At 44.5% G+C, this 21,310-nt stretch overlaps 1 protein-coding gene across 1 annotated transcript in view; it reads right to left on the bottom strand.

Moving 5' to 3' along the window:
• Positions 1-21,310, bottom strand: part of SETBP1 (SET binding protein 1) — a 264,987-nt gene that overhangs the window by 211,471 nt on the left and 32,206 nt on the right. Inside the window, 1 exon segment of the mRNA XM_050328476.1 lies at positions 2,214-2,297. Coding sequence (XP_050184433.1) covers positions 2,214-2,297 — 84 coding nt within the window.

Raw genomic sequence — 21,310 nt, 5'->3', positions numbered from 1 at the left:
AAAAAAAAAAAATACCCAAATAACAATAATGAAGGTAAACCTTTAAAATCCGAGACAGGGCACAGGAGGAGGGAGTAAAGCTCTGCAAACAAAAGTAAATCCAGTGCACTGTTTTTCCCCTTCACAAAGTGAAACAAGCTGTTCCTAAAATAATGCTTCCTTGGTTTTCTGGCAATTAGTGTCCTGAAGGATTAGCCTACAATCATCGGCAAGTGTTTGCCTTTCCCAGCCGATGTCACCATAGAAGTCTGTGTTTATCTACAAGGCCCAGGGGATAATTTATAAGCTGAGCTGAGGTCCTGCATTTACAGACAAATGTTCCACACTGCCACCCACTCTCCTGTAGTAGTTTCCTCCTCATCCACCTCCTGTCCCCTGAAATACAGACAGGACCCTGCCAGGGGCATGATGAATGAGCTTTACAGACTCTGAAGCAAGCCCTTGCCCCATAGTTTATGTTGTTACAGCAAAGAAAGAGTCAATACATCACCAGTTTACAACAGAAATTAGATTTCAGAAAGTAACTGAATGCAAAAAATAATTTTCACTCTTCTAGAAAACATAAAAGAGAATGGGATTTTTTTTTTCCCCTCTGAAAACTATTGCCTACTCTATAATTAAAATATTGCTATTTATGAGTTTTAGGTCTACCACACAGGGTTTTTTAGAGATACTGCTATTTAAAACCTCTCTGCAATCAGGATGTTCCAATTTAATTTTTAATCTGTACTACCAGTGGTTTAACGCTGCTTTAGTCCTGTAAATCAGAGTACATCAAAACATAAAAGACTAAAATTGGTAAGAGTGTTTGTTTCCTCATTATTTTTTCCTGATGCATTAGAACCTCAAAATGTCACTAGTAAGCTCATATTTGAGGGAATGGGAAACCAGTCTTTAAAGAAAAGTAATATGAACCCTGGTCTTGATGGCCAACTGATAATGTAGCTCATGGGAATGAATTTGTTATTTTGAAAATACTGGTTAAAAAAAACACAAGCAAAACAAAACAAATCAGTGAATGACTAAATCCTATGAAGAATTTGTAAGTGTGACTAATGTTCCTCACAAAAGAACCTACTACAAAATAGGTAGATGGGTGGATAGACTGATAGATAGATAGGTCTTTCCTCAGATCTTCTTAAAGATTAACAAAACAAGGCTTAGAAACATTGTTATTAATTACAGTTGTTGAATGTTAAAATTTGATGCATTTTAAAAATGAAAACCACCTTTCCTCTTCAGAATTCACCTCTTTTCCCTGCAAGAAATTGCCATGAGTTTCTGAACTATGTGGACACTGTTTGAATCTGCTTCAGGTCTATACTCAGTCACAGGCTGTTCACAAGGTACATTAGAGAACAAAGTTGTTTGACCTTTGAGATCAGCTGCTTCACTTTGCCATATTTAAGACTGGATGACCCGATTTTATAAAATGTTTATGCTCAAATCAAATTTTGTTTCATTTTCGGACCGAATGATCTCCGGATTGAAACTTCTCTTTACCTACAAAGCCAGAAGGCCATAATAACTAAAAATTTTGACAGAGATGAATAAGTGCAAAAATGGCAGGAGGCGGCAAGAGACCACCAGCTGGCTGTCATAACGAGCACAGACCATCTCGCTTGCAATTACTGAACCCTACAAGTGGTCCTACCAATGTCAGTTTGACCAATTTTAGAATAAAGGGCCATTCATTCCAAGTAATGAATATTGAAACCTGGCCATCAGTTTGTGAGCAAGTTTTTACATGTCTATCATGAGGGGACCTCAATAAGAAAAGTCCTTGTGATGGTGTCACTCCAGAACAAAAGCATGCAAAGAATGGCACGTTTTTCTGTAGCTGCCACCCATCTAGGCAGATACAGTAGGAGACCAAAGGTTGCATGCATTTAGCCAGCAAGGAAATGCAATATTCTTTAAGAAAGGCATTGCCTGGAGTGGATTTTTATAAAGAAACAGAATTCATGAATAAATAAACCAGATGTGAATAAGCCAGGCTAGGGCATGAACAGCTCCTAGTGCAAGGAATCCCCAGTCTTGCTTAAGGGTTTTTCTACAAATAACAAACACAAAAACATTAATGTTGTACCATTGTCAATCATGTCAAGAACTCTGTTTGTGTCCAGGAACTCTGATATGGAACAGAACAAAACAAATCCACCAGATGTTAAAACATTTTGCATTTCCATCAGTAAAGGTATATATTGACTGACCTGATCTGAGTCTTTCACTTGAGAATTTTTCCCTTTTCTGCAACCACAACTCATAAGCAGTTTTGCATCTCCAATGACTTTTCCCTAAAAGAGATAAGGCAAGAAAAACATCAGTACAATCTCAATCACTGAAGACCAAGAAGTCTTGTATTTATTACCAGAAACAGGGGAAGAAAGAGCATTAGGGAAGCCTGTGGACTCATCCTGCATTCCTGGGAGGTCCCCTTTCACAGAGGGGTAGCTCCCAAGCTGCCAAGAAGACTTTCCCGAGGGCCAATATCACAGCATCAGGGATGTGACAAAGACAGGGGTAGAAGGATAGTAAGGTGCATGGGAAAACACAGTAGGAAAGCAAAGCTGAAAAAAAAAAGTTATTTTAATACATTGTTTTCATACACTTACATGAACAGGAACAAGTCTATCATGCTCAGAGAGTACAAGTACCAAACTGCAGTGACTTGAAGAAAAGCTCCCTTACCAAGTTAGTGCCTACTTGCTTCTAGTGCCTAGATTTGGTGCAATCAAGTCTACAGGTGTGACTTGCCCTCAGCAGGACAATGGGTCCACATCACCACTGGTATTAAATCCCTGCCAGGAATTCAACAGCCCACCCTCACTCAGCACTGCTGGCACAGACCCTATAATTTCTATAACATAGAATCACAGAATGTTTGGGTTGGAAGGGACCTTAAAGATCATCCATTTCCAACCCCTTGCCTTGGACAGGGACAACTTTCACTATACAAAGTTGCTCAAAGCCCCATCCAGCCTGGCCTTGAACACTTCCAAGGGTGGATGTTGGGGTCAGCAGAGATTTGCAAAGCAACAGGGTCCCCTCACTTTCCTTTTACCTGCAATGAACAGTTTGAGAACGAAGCTGAGCTTGGACACCTTATTTTTGTTGAAAACCCCTCAGACTGAGCGTGATTAGAGCAGGAAGGTCCCTGATGTTAACATGGTTCTTTTTGGGGATTATTTGAGTCACTCTGGTTCTTCGCCAGATCATTTTTTTTGCTTATCAAACCCGGGCATCTTGATAAATCACCATGACAGGGAGGGTTTGGGATTCCAGGTTTGGTCAAAATGCTTACTGAACTCAGACTGTAACAGGCAATGGAGTCTCCACAAACCTGCCACAATTACTTGTTTCCCACGGGCACACACAAAGACGTTGTCTATTTTCAGACTTTTGCTGCCCACAGCTAAAAAATAAACACTCTCAGCATCCACTGGGGAAGAGAGGTAGAATCTGCTCGTGCATAGCCATGGAGAGTCGCTAGATCTCAGCTGGATTACTTTACATAGAAAAGGAGACCCCAACACTAACACAGTTATTGAGTTTAGCCAAGTGGAAGTGTTCTGTCCTAAACAACAAGGAAGGGAAAGGGCATGATTAAAAGGAGTTGCAGCCATTGCTCAATGTCAGGGCACAGCAGAGAGCACACCACCCTTGGTGGCAGGAATTACAAACAGGCAGATAAACTTTTGGTCACCTTGGGAAAGCCTGCAACCTGCCAGGTGTGGTGAGATCTCTTACTTGGTGACCTCAGCATCTCACAAGTCCCAGCAAGGTCAGATAATGTGCAGAAGTTACTTTTTTTTCCTCTTTCCAAAAGAGAAGCTGGGAAAAAAATAAGACACTGAAAAGGTAGCACTGGTACTTCATCTGATACCTAACAAAATGTTTCATTTGGTCTGCTGATACAATCCTGTCAAACTCTGAGGTTTTCAGGGGACTACTTGCGATTGCCATCCTCTGCCTGTAACTCCAATCTATCAATGGTATTTTGCTCTTGCCCCATTATTACAGTCCTTCAAAAATCAGTCCATAATCTCTAAAATTCTAAAATTCAAAATCCATTGCCCAGAAGGAAGTGATTAAACTAGAAGTTAAAGCAAGTGTATTACATTATTATGACAGTGATAGGAAACTGAGGCACAGGAAGAGACTCATCTGTCTAACCACAGAGCACCTTCTATACATCTCACACTATATGACACAAGTTGGAGCCACAAAGGACCTAAGAGAGATCCACACACTTCCTAAAAGGCAGCTGATGTTCAGCCAGGGTATCTTGGGGTACCTATAGCAATAACACACACTTGTGGTTAGGAAACTAGATCCATATGTATCTTGTTGATGGTCAATTTGTCCCAATATCCACTGCAAAGTCATCATGTTGAAAAAGATAATTGAACTCTTTTTTAACCACAAGCCAAGGAAAAACCTCCCACTTTTAGACCCTTCCATGGCTCTAATATGACCTGAGCTCATGGCAAATCACAGTCATGTTCTCCTTCCCAAGTGGAAATATCACCAGTTTTATTTACGAGAGAGATATTGCAAGATGTTGCCCATAGGCACCTGGGAAATCAGGAGTAGAAGGGGAATATTAACCCAAAACTTGATTTTTTTTTCTTTTTCTATGGTAGTACAAGAATAAAGGGACTTTTCCATTCCCTAAAAAAAAATCAAATGAAAGCAATGCACTGGATGAATAATCTCACCTCCTTTTCCAGCTGCAGATGCACCTCTCCTAATGTGCACTGGCTGAATGAGCTGCTACCTCCACCTTATTTTAGGAAAGCTTCTTATGAGATACTTAATTTGGGGATAGATGCCTAACATTAGGCAGCTAAGTTGAAAGGCAAAAGAGAAAAAAAAAAAGTCATATGGACAACATTTGCAGCCAGTCACAACTCTGTTCCAGAGTAGATGGACATCTTGTCATTGAGGGGTTTCCTCACATACACCAAGCAGTTCAGTAGGGATAGGGAAAGGGGCTTCTGTTTGGATGCTTCTGTCTGGAACCAGATTAGAAGGAAGCATGCTTTTCCGCAGCACACACCTTGTGTTACATTAAACATGCATATGCAACTTCAACTTTTATTTGACGATCTGAAACAGGGCCCTCCAGGGTGCTAAGGGTTAGGGAGTTTTTGTTTGTTTATCTGTATGTTATTTTACAGTTTCTAGTGCCCAAGGAGTTTGTTAAGAAATTAAAACACCTCACTGGGGCTATCCTGCTGTGGTTGTTGCCTCCTAATATATCCCCCCTGCCTTCGTCCAGCAGCGCCTGATGCGCATGAGGGAGGGAAAAGAATGCTGCAAAGAGAGGAGCCTCAACTCACTGGGTATTATTAGATGCTTGGTCTGAGCACCATTTCCATGTTTCCTGGCCTTTTAATAAAGGCCTTGAGGAGGAGAACAGTTATGTTGAAATCTCACAGATGTACTGCCTACTTTTGATGAGATGCTGTGGTTTAGAAGCAGGTAGGCACAAGGTTTTCCAGCAGGGAAGCTCACTTTTCCTTCTACTGGCTCCTACCCATTGTCAGACACCACCCTTCCCAAGAGCAAGAAGGCTCCTTGACAAAGCACATATGTCACATCACCCCACCTCTTATAGGGGATCTCTCTGCCCTCACCCACCTCCTTGCACCACAGGCTCCAGCAGTTGGCCAAAGTTTGCAGAAAAAGAAGAAAAAAAATCATAATAATAGTAACAGGCTTAATTATCTCAGCTGCACGGGTGACAGGAGCTGAGCAGTTGCCAATTTTAACAGACTGTGGTCGAGAAATACCGAACTGCGTCACCCAGAAGTCAAATGAGGGTCGGTCACAACTCGCTTCACGCCAGCAGCGCCGGGGGAGGCTCAGGGGCACACACAAATCACGGCAGCATCACCCAGAGCCGTCCCGGGCGGAGCTGCCAGCCCTGTTTAAAGGAGTCAGACACGAGGCACATGGCACCGGTGGGCCTCCACGGAGCTGCCAGGCCCTGTGCTCTGGAGGAGCTGGCTGGGATTAACGGGAGCATCCTGTCCTCCTCACGCTCTCCCAAGCCTGCGGCTGAAAAGCTCAGCTCGAGAGGTGGGCTCAGCTTTAGCAGCACCGTGTCATGCACTTTGCAGTGTCTGACAGGTCCAGCAGGGCTCCGACCTGCTCGGTTTTCATCAGCCTTCCTCTGTTCTGAGCAACAACCACTGAAAATACTGAAAGTAGCCTCTTCCCCAGGGAGCTGGCACAAACATACAGAGGATGGTCGGGTGCTGGAACCACCCCAGGGCACTGGTCACAGCCCCAGGTCTGCCAGAGTTAAAGAAGTGTTTGGACAAGGCTCTCAGGCACATGGCCTGACTCTTGGAGCTGTCCTGTGCAGGGCCAGAACTTGGACTCGATGATCCTTGTGGGTCCCCTCCAACTCAAGATATTGTTCTGTGATTCTATGTATAGCACTGCAACAGTGCAAAATCCCCATGGGTGCACAAATGCCATTAAGAAGAACAACACATTCAGTGTTCATTATGTTTTTTATGCTGTTCTGTCAGGGTGATCCACACGTTTTGAAAAACCAGTACCCAAGTGCCTATAGTGGAAGAGTGGGAGAGAAGGGGGGAAAACGAAGGGAAACAAGAACTGAATCCAAGGTGGAGGCAAGCGGCAGTACAACAGACAGCTGGTGTTTGGGTGGTGGTAAATCACCCTGAAATGAGCCTCTTCCCTCAGCTCAATGAGGCCTAAACAACAAAGGAAGGCACAGCTTGCAGCCGGACAGCCTGCTAGCCAACCACAGACACACATGACAGCTTCATTCAGGAGCCCGGAGTCAATACAAAAGCTCCGAAATCAATCCGACATCCTGCGACCTCAAACAATGCGCCAAATCTTCTCAGAATTGGAGCCCCAAATGAGGGGGAGCAGCATTCAAGGGAGATCAAACCGCGGGGCTGGCATTGAAAGGGACTAAAAAAAGGAGAAGAATGTTCCCAGTTTATTAATGGCGAGGTCTGGCCGGCTGCATCCCAGCCGCCATAGGTTACGTTCATTAAAGGGCAGCGCTTTGCACGTATTATGCAGAGCGCCCGGAGAGTATGTGTTGTGTGCGTGTGTGCGCCGGCGTGCCCCTCACTTGCTAGAGATCAGGATGTGCCTTTCTGCTTAGCACTGTTGTCTCCCATCAGAAATTCCTCCTGTGTGAACCACAAACGGGGTTTTTTCCCACTTGAGCGAACTGTATGGGCACAGACGCGCACGCATACTCTCGCTCTCTCTCATCCCTGAACTTGAAAAGCATAAAGGAACTCAGACAGGCTCTTTCCAAGTTTAAAAAAAAAAAAAAAAAAAGGACAGAATGGAAAAAAAAAAAAAAAAAGCCCAACATTTCACATCCCCTTCCCTCCCGGCTGTACTTTCAGCTCACAAACACACACATAAAATCTTTTACAAAAGGATGAAGCATTATGCGATTGCCGCTACTGCTGATGGAGTTGATTGCTCCATAAACCCCAGTCCTATGTGCCATAAAGGACCTGGTCCCACAGCACAACAAATCCACAAAGAAGAGAAAAGGAAAAACAACCAACCAAAAATACACCCCTACTTCAATCTTCAGTCCCTGGCGTTGTCGCCTGTGCGCAGGATGGCCCCAGCTGGGGTAGCTTCACCTGTAGAGTCTGTCTTGCAGCACTACACAAAAATGGCACCCTTCCCCCTTCAGCAACAAAAAGGCCAAGCAAATCCTTTTCTGTCAGCTTTCCTTTGAAGGCAGGTGGAAAAGTAGAATGCAGACACACAGAAACATGCGAAAAACCCCACAAAACGACAACAACAACAGAATGGTAAAAAAAAAAAAAATACTGTTAGGATTTGCCTGTTCTAACTAATCTTTTTTCAGCTGAAAAAAATATTGGAAAGACTCAGACTTTGAAAGTTCTCTCCTCCTAAGATGCACTGCCCAAGACTGAGGGCTTGCTAGAGATCAGACTCGAAAAATGTTCCTTTTTCTGTGCTGAAATGTGCGTAGATGAAGAGAGAGAGCTGAAATTTTCAAAGCCATCCAAGGATCTCGATGCACATTTCCCACGTGTTTTCACTGAAGATATGTCAAAGTCTAATCGCTTTTGCTTTTTGTGTGTCACGTTGATCTTATATTCACAACAGACACGGCTGTGGAAGCTAGGAAGCTCTCTCAAACTTGGAGAAACTTAGGCAAACAGTAAATGTTCCTCAGGATGCCACAATTCCCATGTATTTTATCTCAAATGTTGGGGGAAAAAGTTAGAGAAAGTGAGTATGTTCTATCCCTGGAAGTGTTCAGGTTGGACGGGGCTTGGAGCAACCTGGTCTAGTGGAAGGTGTCCCTGCTCATGGCAGGGAGGTTGGAACAAGATGACCTTTAATGTCCCTTCCAACTCAAATTGTTCTGTGATTCTATGAAATGAATATCAAGGTTCCACAAAAAAAAAAGAAAAAAAAAAAACCACCCTTTATGCTTTATTCACACTTTATTTCACTAATCTACACTATTACTGCTACGCCTCTGGGGTCCTTACAGGCCATGAGCATGATTCCTATCTCCTCCTCTGAGAGGACAACTCTAATTTTACCCTGTGATAATGTTACACAGATGCCAGAGGGCAAGTGGGCAAGGACAAGTACAGCAGATTCAATACACTTTTCCAAAGCGGGATGGAAGATACAACACCAACGGCAAGACGAGGTGATACCAAAACCCCAGGCAAGAAGATTGGAGAAGTCCTCGCCTGGTTTATCAACAGTAAGACAAAAAGCCTCTCCATTAGTTTTCATAGAAAGAGGAACACTGCAACCAGCCTGGATGAGTGCCCAAATAGGTGGAAGATGAGTGGCAGGAAATGATGGAGGCTGCAACAATTCCTAGTACTGCAGATGAAACAGAGTCTGCAGGGATCAGCTGGAGAAAGATTAAAGCCTAAGTTTGCTGGGAGGACAAAAAAGTTGAAAATTTTCATTCTAAAATATGTCTGTCTTCACACTGAAATAGCACTTTTTGTTTCAGATATCTAGTGAGTCCAAATGTATATGCTTCTCAATTTCAAATTCAGGAAAACTGAGCTCTTTGGATGGACTGCCTTTTTTTTTTTTTTTTTTTTTTTACCCTTGCCTGCTTTAAACTCTGTTATTTGAATAATTTAACAATCTATCTTAAATATTTCACCAATAAATCACAGGCTTGTGTTTCTATTTCATGTTAAAACTAAACAGTGGAGGAGTGCCTGAGCTGGAAGTTAAAATTCTGCTCCACCAAGCCAGCGATGCATAATCATTTCTCTTCAGACTCTCTGGTGAATAAAAACTTCTCTGCAGAATTAATGTCATATAAAAAGTGCTTTGTGCAGGCGCAGAGTGCAACTGTGGTCCAGGATCATCATCTGCATCCTGCCAACAGGGTTCAGGATTTCCAGAGCTAATTGGTTTGTATAGTTTTCCCACCCTGCCAAGCACAAGCATGGAGCTCACAGATGAATCCCATCCATGGGCACGTCGAGATAGAGTCCCACTTCACCAGTCAAGACGCTGCTAATATGCACAGAGCTCCAAATGGTCCATGTATGTGATGATTGTATTGGGATTCCGTGCTTGTTCCCACCAAAGAAGAGAAAATAGAACAAAATTAGTAAGTCGTTGGCCAAAATGAGTGATTTTTAAAAATGCCCCTGGGGTGAAGGTGTTGGGAGCCTGTACCAAGGAACACCAAATCCACTGAGCATCAGTGGGAATAAAACTTCTCAAGTTCCTAAATTGTGTAGCCATTTTAAACTAAATTTTGATGAGGTTGTGATGCAAAAACAATACAATTATAAAACCTAAGAAAAATACACCTACCCCTCCCTCACCCTCTCCCAAAGTCCCAGTTCCTCAAAACAAAGCTAGCAAGCCTCACATATCTATAATTTAGTGCAATTAACTCTAATTTTGTTCCTAAATCATTGAGACACATTCAATGCAAGACTCCCTTCGGTCTCAGCCAGTAAAATCCAAAATGCATGAACGATGTGAATAGATAGCAAGAAGCTGATAGCATATTGAATCCAAAAAGGAAAATCAGAGAGACAAAAACTGAAGGCCAAAAGGGAAGGGGAATCACTGTCAACGACATTATTATTAAGCTGCCTTTCAGTTTGTTTTGTGTCAATCTTTTGCTCAGTTTTGTTTCAAAACTTAAAAAGTAATTTCTTTTGCTTCAAAGACATATATAGGGGATGATCTCACGTTGATGCCCACAGGAGCTAAACATGCACAATCCTATACGCACAGAAAACAATCATCTAGGGCAACAAGACTCCTCTTGTGCAGCTGGGCAAATGTCTCAGCATCCCAGCTCCTAAACCTGGCTGGAGCTTGCCTGGGGCAGGGTAGGTGAGGTGAAATTGGAGATATGTTCTCCTCCTCCTCCTCCTCCTCGTTTGGGGTAGACATCTCCATCTTTCCTTCCTGTGTTCAGCCAACAAAACTTCCTGCACAACCTGACACGGAAACAGCTAATTTACTGCTTTGTGTCAGGAATGCAGCCAAGGTTTCAGCCCCCTGTGCCCCGGACTCCCTCAGCTGGGCTGCTTCATCCCAAAAAGGGTCTCCCCTTCTTCCTGCCCCTCCCCTCCAACACACAATCCTCCTCCTCCTCTTCTTCTTTTGTAACTTATCTCCCTGCAAGCCACTTCCCAACAGGAGTCAAAATTAAACAGGCTGCCCATATGCCATGGCTCACTTGTTGTCTGTTCCCCTCACTGCCATCTGGCCTATTTGCTCAGCCAAAGGGGAAAAAAAAATAGGGAAGAAAAAAAAAAGAGAAAAAAAAAAAAGAAAAGAAAAAGGGGTGAGGGGGGATAAGGAAAAGAAAAAGGATAAATCCAGACACAATGAAGTCAAGGAGGGAGGTGATGATGCTGTCTCTCACATCTGCTCCTTGGCCAGTCTCCCAGATAGATCAGTAATGGAGAGCAGCAGAACCAGTGACAATTAACCCAAACATAGTCCTGTTTATTTAACCTGTTCCCAGAGATCAACCCATGTGCTGCTCCTCTGGCAAGGAGGCACCACACTCCAGCAAGGAGATTCCCACTGAAAAACCTTCAGCCAGAGGAGGCAAAGAAAGATCCTCATCTCCTGAACAAGGCTGGGATAAAAAATGCGGATTCTTCAAAGCATGATGACTGTGACGGTGGTCTAAGATTTTCCTTAACTTTCCAAATCCCTGTCCTTTTTTTTTTTTTAGTAGTACAGGCTAGAGCAAGGAGAGATGTGACTGGGAGAGGGGCAAGTTGCATCAGGTTTTGATGCACCCCAACTTCCCAAGCTCCTGACGCTGCAGAACCAGAAGAAAGAAATAAAGTGTCAATAAAAGAAATCAGAAGGGAAAAAATTACAATGATCCCAAAATACATAATTATTTCCATGCTGTTTCTCTAAAAAAATTTGCACCCCTGAAAAATGCAGAAATCAGAGGGGGTTATTTTTATGTTTTTGTGGGGTTTTTTAAGGGAAAAGAGAAGAGGCTAGCTCAAGGAACTGCATGGCTCACCACCACTAATTGTGCCAGAGTGGGGAGAAAGTCTGGGAGCAGAGCTGTGGATATAACAGAAGTTATGTTTGTTTTTCAAGCTGAAATGAAAACTTAAAAATTAACCTGAAAAATAGTTCTCTAAAACAGGCAACTACTAAGCCATTTACATAGCAGAGTGAAAAGGGAGTAAGAAAACTTTTTTCAATACCTTTTTACTGCTTTTTCTCTCTTTCATCTTTTAGCTTGCAACGAGACAGTGTGCAGAGGTGGGTGCACGTGCCAGAAGGAAGTTTAATGGCGTTTCAGTCCTCTCAACCTGGTTTTTGCATTTATTTACCTCTGAGGAGGGGAGGGAGGATTCAGCTCGTGTTTCCCTGCAGACAGCAAAACGTGGGGAGCACAGGGGCGTGTGCAGGGGCACACGTGCCTCGCCCTGAGATGGGTATCAAAAGCCACACGGTGGGTTCGTCTGGAGGCCAACACCACTGAGCCACGAGACAACGATAATTACCATTAGAGCTCCATCAGATCATGGAGGGGAAGCCCCTGCAGGGAGAGGCAGACGGGAAGGAAGATCGGATCTCCTCTTTCCAAGGCAACAGGGCTTGTGTGAGGACACAGATAAGTCCCAGATGCTTCCCAGAAGGAAAGGTGGTGTTGCACAGACCATTAGGGAAAGAGCCCTTGCATTAGACACGTGCCTACACCTGACTCCTTCCCAAACACAGAGCAGATCCTTCCAAAGGCAGCAGCTTCTGATTCAAGCTTATGTTTTTTCACTGCAGCCTGATTCAACAACAGAAAAAATCTAAAGAGACTGAATGTTTTCATACGTGATTGTTCCTCTGCTTGCAGTCACTGATCAATCTGAGCACTGTCTGTCTCAGGCTTCCCATTTTTCTACACCTGCATCTGTTCATGTAGGTAAGCAAACAGAGTGTGATAAGGGGTGCCCCAAAGGAAAGGTTGCATTGAGTTTTCCGGCAGCTGGGCTTGTGGTCCCTCATATAGAATCACAGAATCATAGAATATTCTGAGTGGGAAGGGACACACAAGAATCATGGAGTCCAACACGTGACCCTGCACAGGACAACCCCAAGAATCCCAACATGTGCCTCGTGCTTCCCCATCCAAGTAGCCCACTTGCAGTCTTCAGAAAAGGAGAAGCAGTTTATGAATGAAAAACACTTTGTGACAGTGGAAAGAGAAACCAGAAGTTCACCTAAAACCAAAACACGGCAGCGTTTCCAACTTTAACACTGCAGTCACCCCGCAGCGGGGCCTCTGGATTTGGGAAACCATTAAAAGTAGCAACAACAACAACAGCCAGTGAGAAGGCCTTTGTGAGGGGATGAATCCCACCACAGGTTTTGGCTGACATCACCAGCCCATCCACGCTCTGCTGTTGTGGTTTATGATCTCACCATGGAGCACCTCTGTAGAGTCATTCCCTCCTATCTCACTGCAGCCCATCCGTTATCCTCTACCTAATTGCTTCCACAGCGCTGCTGCAACAGCAACAGAGATATTTCCTACGGCTGAGCATTTGTATTCCCAAGAGCTGGCACCTGTCAGGTCAAGTTCCCCAGTCTTTACATTTGATGTTACTACAGTGGGAAGGTGTTCCAGAGAAGAGAAAAGCACACGGAGACAGCAATTAATCTGGTTCCTCGGTTTGGATTTTCCTTTAAACAGAAAAGGACTTGCTAAAGATCATATTACATTATGTGATGGAAATAAGATGGAAGGAAAGGGGAATTGTGTCAACCACAATCTGTCCAATACACCATTAAATCAAAATTCTCTAGTTAGGGATAACAATGAACTGCAATAAAGTCAATGGGAAGTCGGCGCAGTATGGAAAACTGGGAAGGGGAGGGTTTGTTCTTCTTGTGCTTTTGTTTAGAGATGTGGGAGCTGGGACTGATCAGCTCTGAGCTAATGGCATCTGAGCTGTCTCCTGAACACTGTGACCCCCTGGGGTCTCAGTTTTCCACAAAACCAACCAATTCATCCTGTGACAGGAATGAGGACACTGGCCTCTTTGTAACTGGAAGGGAAAGCCCCAGGAGATCCCCTAATGTGAGCACTGCCAGGATGCCACTTGCAGCAGGTCAAGGAGCAGCAGGTACCATCTTTCACCTCTCTGACTGGAGCTTTTGAGCACCAAGCCCTTCCAGAAATATATAATTTCATATTTTTTCCACTCTCTGTAGCAAGGATTCAAAATACTCTCCATCTACATGTTGTGGTAAGGGAAGATGATGTCTTCTCATGACGATGCTACTGCTGTCACACTGAGAAATTTTGGGGTCCTTGACTTGCTTTCCCTCTGAGAGGTTTTTGTGTTTTGATAATCACTTTAAGTCTCTCTGATTCTTCCACTTCTCCCATGTTTAGTGGAAGAAAACTTTTCCTTATAGGATTTCTTCAATGGGCCTAAAAATAGTTTTTCAAACCAGTATAAGGATCATCTCTATTCTAGCACCTTAGGGTTCAACTGTGACTCCTTGATTTATGCAATAGAACCTAATGCCTTCAAAGCTGTCCCATCCAAATATCGGATTAATCCAGGTATTCTGAATCCATCTAGATTGGCATAATTTAACCTCCAGCAGCTACAAGATCACTACTAGTGAAACTTATGTTTGCCCATCTTGGCCTCACAAAGGCCAAGGGATAATTGCCACCTTTAAAGAGGGGCTTCCTCAGTGCTGTATCACACCTAGGCATGCTGGCAAAAGGGGCAGCACACTCAGAGACTGCTTCTGTGGTATGTTGCCACTTTTGGCCAAGGAAGACCAACCACATCCTCAATGTGAAGGGTCAAGCAAGTGAGAGCAGTCTGAAGCCTCTCTGGTGACCTGTGACAGCATGAACTTGTGTCAGGGGAAGTTCTAGCTGGATATTAAGAAAAGTTTCTTCACCCAGAGGGTGGCTGGACACTGAACTGGCTCCCCACAGAAGTGGTCACGGCCCCAATCCTGTCAGAGTTCAATAAGTGTTTGGACAAGGCTCTCAGGCACACAGTGGGTTTCCTGTGCAGGGCCAGGACTTGGACTCCATGGTCCTTATGGATCCCTTCCAACTCAGGATATTCTCCGACTCCACGAAAACCTGAGCCCCTCTATTCTGAAAGTCCCACATCTCCCAGCCATGAAGCCTGTGGGTGTTGGCACAAGGCTTCCAGGCTTCTCTTGGCTGGAGGTTCTTACTAAGTTCTCGGTTTTAGGGGTGTTTTAAGGCCATTTGCCACGCCCACCTTCCCATATCAGCTGTCTCAGCATCCGGTTTGGAAGTTCAAAAAAATCCCAACCAAACAAACCCAAGGCTTTGAGTCACAGCAGGCCGCAATCCACTGTTTAAGACTGGACCTAAACCTACGCCTTTCTGCTCCTGCAAGAGCTGGACCCAAAATTACAGGAAACAGAATGGTGACATGCAAGTCAGTGGCGAGCACGAAGAGACAGCCAGGCTGCTGGCCAGGCAGCCTAGTTTGCCACAAAGGAGATAAAACACAACCAAAAGCCCCTCAATTCCCATCAGAGGTCAGGGGTAGCCCAGACAGAGCAGCAGGGCCAGGACAGAGCAGTTGCAGACACAGCTCCTGCCAGCCAGAGCCAGCCTCCTCCCTGGCCTGCTTGGAGCTTCAAAAGCCTAAACCAAAGCAGTGGGAGGAACTTGCAGTGCTTACAAATCTTCAGTTTGGGCTCGTTATAATAATGGTGTCAGTTAAGAAATAAATAAGCAAATAAACGCCCAGTGCTCTCTCTGATCTAGCCAAATGTGGCCAAAAAGAAGCATGTTTATTTTCATTTGAATTCCCAAAAGGCAATACAGGTTCTTCTCTGCATGTCTGAAATACAAAAAAACCAATTTCTGCACATTTTCATTCTTTGAGAGGAGAATTACGTTTTTGGGGAAGGCAGGGACAACTCTCTTTTAATTCAAAATCTGAGGGAGACCTTTCCAACCAAACCTGTCAAACTTATCAACTCTCACCCGTGGCACTTAACCACCTTTATAACATTTGATGTTCAATTTCACCTAAGCCCGCTCATCATATTCACTTGAGGTGTTAACAAGCAAAGTTAGTAAGGAAAGAATGAAATATATCTGTAATTTTTAAAATATTCCAAACAAGCAAAGTGTCCTGTAGGATACGTGAATGTTCTGAGCCTCTATCCCAGTCATAAAATGTTACAGCAATGAGGCAAACAGCTGAATTAATGACATCAGTGTATGGATAGCCTTTACTGTAAAATGCCATGCCTCCTTTTAGCCTCAGATGCTAGGAACTGCTTTGCTTTGAACTGTTATCACCCATCCCTCCCACCCACTCCTCTGAGAAGATAAAAATCAAGGTCTGGGCTGCTGAATCAGATTACAAACACTCAAACAAGACATTTATTTAGACACAGTTGGTTTTGGTCCCTACTTCACTGAAACTCTGTGTCATGGGGCTTGTAGGAGGCTCCTTTAACCTCTTCCAGGGAAATGAGTCGCTGAGAACCAGAAACCACAAGCATGGAGGAAAGGAAAAAAAAAATTGTTTTGCGAACAGGGCAAATTTCTAAACTTCTGGTCAGAAACTGGTTCTTCTCAGTATAAAATCCTGAGCACCTGAGCAGACAATGCTGGAGAAATACTATGGCCTGGAAAATAAGGCACTAGCCTGAAAATTGTGAAATTTAAGATTTGGTCTATATAAGAGGTTGGTATTATGGGTGTTATATTAGAAATTAAAACTTTTGAGCGGACCAAACTCATCAGTCCCCTGAGAGAAGCTCTTCTCTTTTTGTTACATGAAAAAGTACAATTTCCCACTCTGGGGTGAGCTCAGCCTGCAGATTGTTACAGCTGAAGACACATTGGCAAAATTCAGTTCCATTTCTCTTGGGCTTCTTCAAGTCTCCTTTTCAGTTTCAGTTTATATTTCCTGTCTCACTGTCTTTTCATTTTTAGGGTTTCAAATTTAAACATAAAAACAAAAGCAGCGCTGACTCAAGATCTTTTCATGTTTTTCTCATTTTGACCAGAAGCCAGAATAGTCCAAATAAAATGAAATGATGCTTTGATACCACTTTGGCCTTTAAAGTGCCTTGTGGATCTTAGGAACTAACTCCTTTCTCACAGAGGATGGCCTGTGATGTCATATCCCTTATTCACAGGGAGGGAGACAAAAACAGAGGAAGTTTAATGGATTGATATTTACATTTTAAGCATGAAATCCATGTTTTCAATTCCTTGGCTTGCATGCTGGATAATCCTGGGTTTTGAAGTCCAAAACCCTTTGGAATTTAAACCCCAAACCTTCATGCAAACACGATGCAGCAGCACATGTGCTAAAAATATTCGTAATTAAACAAAACCAAGCCTCCCTTGCTGAATACAGACGGAGAAATTTCCCTTTTGAGGGTGAACAGGGGCTCATGGCTGAGCACCATAGGCCTTCCTGCAAGACACATTTTTGTGTTGGTCTCAGATCCTCTGACCTCTCAACATCCCCAAACCAAATAAACAATGACAAGGTTTTAAGTGAATTTGATTGACTTCTCATCTTCTTGCTTGTTGTTTTTTGGTTTGTTTTGTTGTTGTTTTTTGGGTTTTTTTCTTGTTGTTGTTTTTTGTTTTTTTTCTGGCAGGATTACAAATGAAGGATCAGATCTTTAGAGACTGCAACTAGAGCTGTTAGAGCTCCCTCCCTCCCTGCCCTGTGAGGAGTGCACAGGATGAGTGCTCACATCTTTCTCCTAATTTCAGCACCTGGGAATTATTCCCCTTATCCTGCAGTTTTGACCTCTTTTCCTTTCAATGCCACTTGCACTCAGAAAGCAAAAATCCAGTCCTGGGGGAATATATGGGATGTTTTACATCCCAGGACAACACTTCAACACTTTGTTTTGGGACTGCAAAAGGAGGCAAGACAATCACCTGCTTGAGTGAGCTCTTTGGAGGAGGCAAACAAGTGTCACTTTGTTCTCACTTGTGCAACCCAGGCAGAGACTGAGGGGGGTAAGGGAAGGTCAAGACAGACCCGTGATTTAAAGGCAGAAGAATGGTTTGATGACTGAATGAGCCGGGGGCTTCACTTTCAGCTCATGCTGACACGGATCATTATGCAGAGGGAGGCCCAGAATCAAGGAATCGTTTAGGTTGGAAAAGCCCTTTAAGATCAAGTCTCACCATTCCCCCAGCACTGCCAAGCCCACCACTAATCCATGTCCCCAAGTGTCACATCTACACATCTTTTAAATCTCCCCCAGGGATGGGGAATCCACCACTAGCCTGGGCAGCCTCTGCCAGGGCTGGACAACCCTTTTGGTGAGGAAAACTTTTAATATCCAACCTTCACCTCCCCTGATGCAACTTGAGGCTGTTTCTCCTTGTCCTGTCTCTTGTTCCCTGGGAGCAGAGCCCAATCCCCATCTCACCCACCCTCCTGTCAGGGAGTTGGAGAGAGTAAGAAGGTCCCCTCTGAACCTCCTTTTCTCCAGGATAAGCCCCTCCAGCTCCCCTTCAGACTTTTGCTCCAGACCTTTCCCCAGCTCCATTGCCCCTCTCTGGTCATGCTCCATGTTAGTGCCTCAGTTTCCTCACTGTAAGGCAGTGACTGTGCTGCTCATTTCCCTCATAGGCCTCCTGAAACAAGGCCCAAATCTGCAGTGCTGAGCTGCTAACACACCACTGCTTCATGGCCATAAGCAGGAAAAGAGTCATGCCTTTCCTTACTCCAGCAGCAGGAGTATTGCCCAGCCCTGTCAACTGCTTTCCAGGGCCAGCTGTAGTGCAGGGCCAGCAGAAGGGAACCCTGGCAGACCTCAGCATGGCTCACTTGAAGCTGATACACAAAGCCAGGCAGCCTTTCTTTCCCTTTGCTTAACAACAAAGATTTGGGCCCGCTGATAAATGCTGAAGCTTTAACCAAGCTCATACTGACTATTAAAAATCTCTTGACTGCCTCTTGGGTGTCTTTAAGGAGCAACTAAGTCTTCAAGAGCCCAAATGCAATATGATTTCCTGGCCACAAATAAGGTACACCCCTGCCAAAACCTTCCTCTACTGCAGCTATGGCATTTTCCAGAAAACATTTTATAAGCTGGTCTCCAAGCTTTATGACAAGAGTATATGGAAGGGAACATAAAATTCACTGACCCTCATGCTGCTTTTTGGCTTGAGGGACTGTTTCTTTTTACATGTTTCTCCCTTTCTCCTTAATAAACCCCATATTTCTAAGAAATAAGGAAATTACAGTTAATTGAAACCTTCTCAGAACATTATCAGCTCTAGAAAGAGGCATTCAGAGAAGAGGGAGGCAGAAAGGCAGAGGGGATGTGCAGGACTAAATCACCCCTTGGAGGAAGATGTCAGGGTGCAAAAGGACAGCTAACTGCTCTTGGTCACATCAACTTGGATTTTCCTTCTCCCAAATGTCACCAGAGCTTCGCATCCACATCCAAGAGCAAGAAAGGGATGCCAGAGGGCTGGGCCAAGGCAGAAGTGAGTGCAGCTGACCTGTGATGCACCAGACAAACAATTTCTCTCCCTTCACTTCTACCATCACTGTAGTAGCCCTGCCCAGGTACACAGGCGTCCTGCATTGCACAGGCTTGAAACACAGCTGAGCATTATCCACACTATATGGAGACATAATCAAGAGTTGAGTGGTTGTCATGATTTGTCAATACACCATCAAATCTCATTAATCTCCTGTCTAGCAGATGAGAGACGGATCCTCACGACACCCGGATTTTTCATGGTAGCACCTCCATGCAACAAGCTGGAGCTGCAAAGCAAGGCTGGATGGTGCTTGGAGTGATGTGGTCCAGTGGAAATGTCCCTGCTCATGGTAGGGGATTAGAACTAGGTGATCTTGAAGGTCCCTTCCAAACAAACCATTCTGTGATTCTACGAAAGCAAGACTTCTGTGGCTGCAAAAACATCAGGAATGGGTCAGACTCTGCTTGTGAGACATCCTGACTTCAGAGGTGCAGTACTTTGCCTCTGCAGTTGCATGGTAAAAATGACCAAGCAAAATGTAAGCACCAGGCTTCAGGGATTTCCATCAGTATAAGTGCAAAGTTTTGGGAAACAGGTTTACTGGGAATAGTGTTTTCCCTGAAGGCCTCCCATGCTTCCCCTCCCCGGCTGGCTGACTTTCCCAGTCTCAATTTGCAGCCTGCCTGAATAACACCCAAAATATTTTCTCAATTAGAGGAGAAAACAGGAATTTGCCACTTGTCTGCCTCTATTCTGCTGCCTGTCAGCATTCAGCAAATATTTCAATCGTAGCCCTTTGCATGCTGCTAGCCCTGCTCATTTAACCTTTTGCCCTTCCCCAGGCTAATCCATCGGCCTTTACCTCCAAACCTTTACAGCCAAGGGCTGACCGCAGGACAGGCTGGCAGAGACGGGAGGATGAAAGGGGTGTTGTGGGGGATAAGTTATGCCAGACTTCGTTTCAGTTTAGGGAGGGGGAGCAGAGAGGATGCAAATCTCTGGCCATGCTGCTCAAAGAATTCAACCATCAGCAGCTGGGATTTGCACTTCCACATCTGGAAGGCAGCGAGGAAAGTTAACAATTTTAAAGGAAAAAAGGGAAGGAAAGCCTCTGTCGCCTCAGCTCTTCTTCGCGTGGCTGGCAGCATCCTGAGGCAGGTACCTAATTGCCCATGGAAACTCTGCTCCTCTGCCTCACCCGCCCTCCTCCCCGTCCCACGTGTTGCCGAGATTAGTAGTAGCTAACGCTTCCGCTGTCAGAAGCGCATGTGATGAAAATAATGCCCAGAGCGCTGCCTGTCAGCCTCAGAAAATGCCTGCCCGGCTTTGATGGTGGAGGTCTGCAAAGCCTCTGCCCACCTGGCCCCCCGCTCAGCCGAGCATCCCCTGTGGCTCTCCAGGGGCTGTGCCCGGCCGTCCGCTCTATGAGAAATCGCTGACCCTTCCGTCACATGGGCGCTTTAATTGTTCACATCGGTATTTTGTTTCCCTCTACTGTAGACAGTTTGCTGTCAGTTATCTGTCCTTCATATGTAATTAATTGTGCTGTCTCCTGGCTCATTAGAAACGAGCTCCTCTCCTTCCCCTCCCCCCTCTCCCCCAGCCAAGTCACAGTGTGCATTATTTAGGTTAAATCATGTTTAAGTAACTACATAAATAGTAGGTCGAGTTTGCCTTTTGTCTAGGCTGAGACTGTTGCTTGGCTCCTTTCTCAATGCGCCAGACCAGGAAAGCCCTTATCCCTGGAAGGCCTCGAAGGGAAATCCTCACTGGGCAGAGCAGCCCTGTCACCCCAGGAGCAGGGGAAGGTCCTTTGAGCAGAAGGCTCCTCCAGTAGGTAACAGGGAGGATTTGCCAAACTTTAATAAGGCAGGCATAAAAGTCAGCACTACAGAGCAAAAATCCTGCCAAGAGGATGTTCATCGTCTAGCAAGTGATAACAATGTGAGCAAGGCAAGGCTTGGTTTGGGTACTTTTTTCCCCCTCCATAGTTTATTTTAGTCAGCAAAATGCACCTCAAGTGACATCACTTCACACATGCTGGGTCACCCACTACCACCTTGCAATGATAGCACTGAGACTCAGGTGCTAAAATGCACATGAAAGACTTCTGAGCATTCATTCAATTAAGAACAAAAAGAGACTTTCTGAAGTGGATTCTCTCAGTGCAAAAGTTATTAAAAAAAAAAAAAAAGTTGAGGATGTGGGTATACAGGTTCAATCAATCTAAAAACCAACATGAATCATCACCTTGAACTCAAACAAAACCCG

Source organism: Myiozetetes cayanensis, unplaced genomic scaffold (assembly GCF_022539395.1).
Source record: "Myiozetetes cayanensis isolate MyiCay16 unplaced genomic scaffold, myiCay2020 scf4, whole genome shotgun sequence".
Classification (NCBI taxonomy): Eukaryota; Metazoa; Chordata; class Aves; order Passeriformes; family Tyrannidae; genus Myiozetetes; species Myiozetetes cayanensis.
Note: the sequence above shows the minus strand (reverse complement) of the source record. Positions and strands in the feature narration are given on the sequence as shown.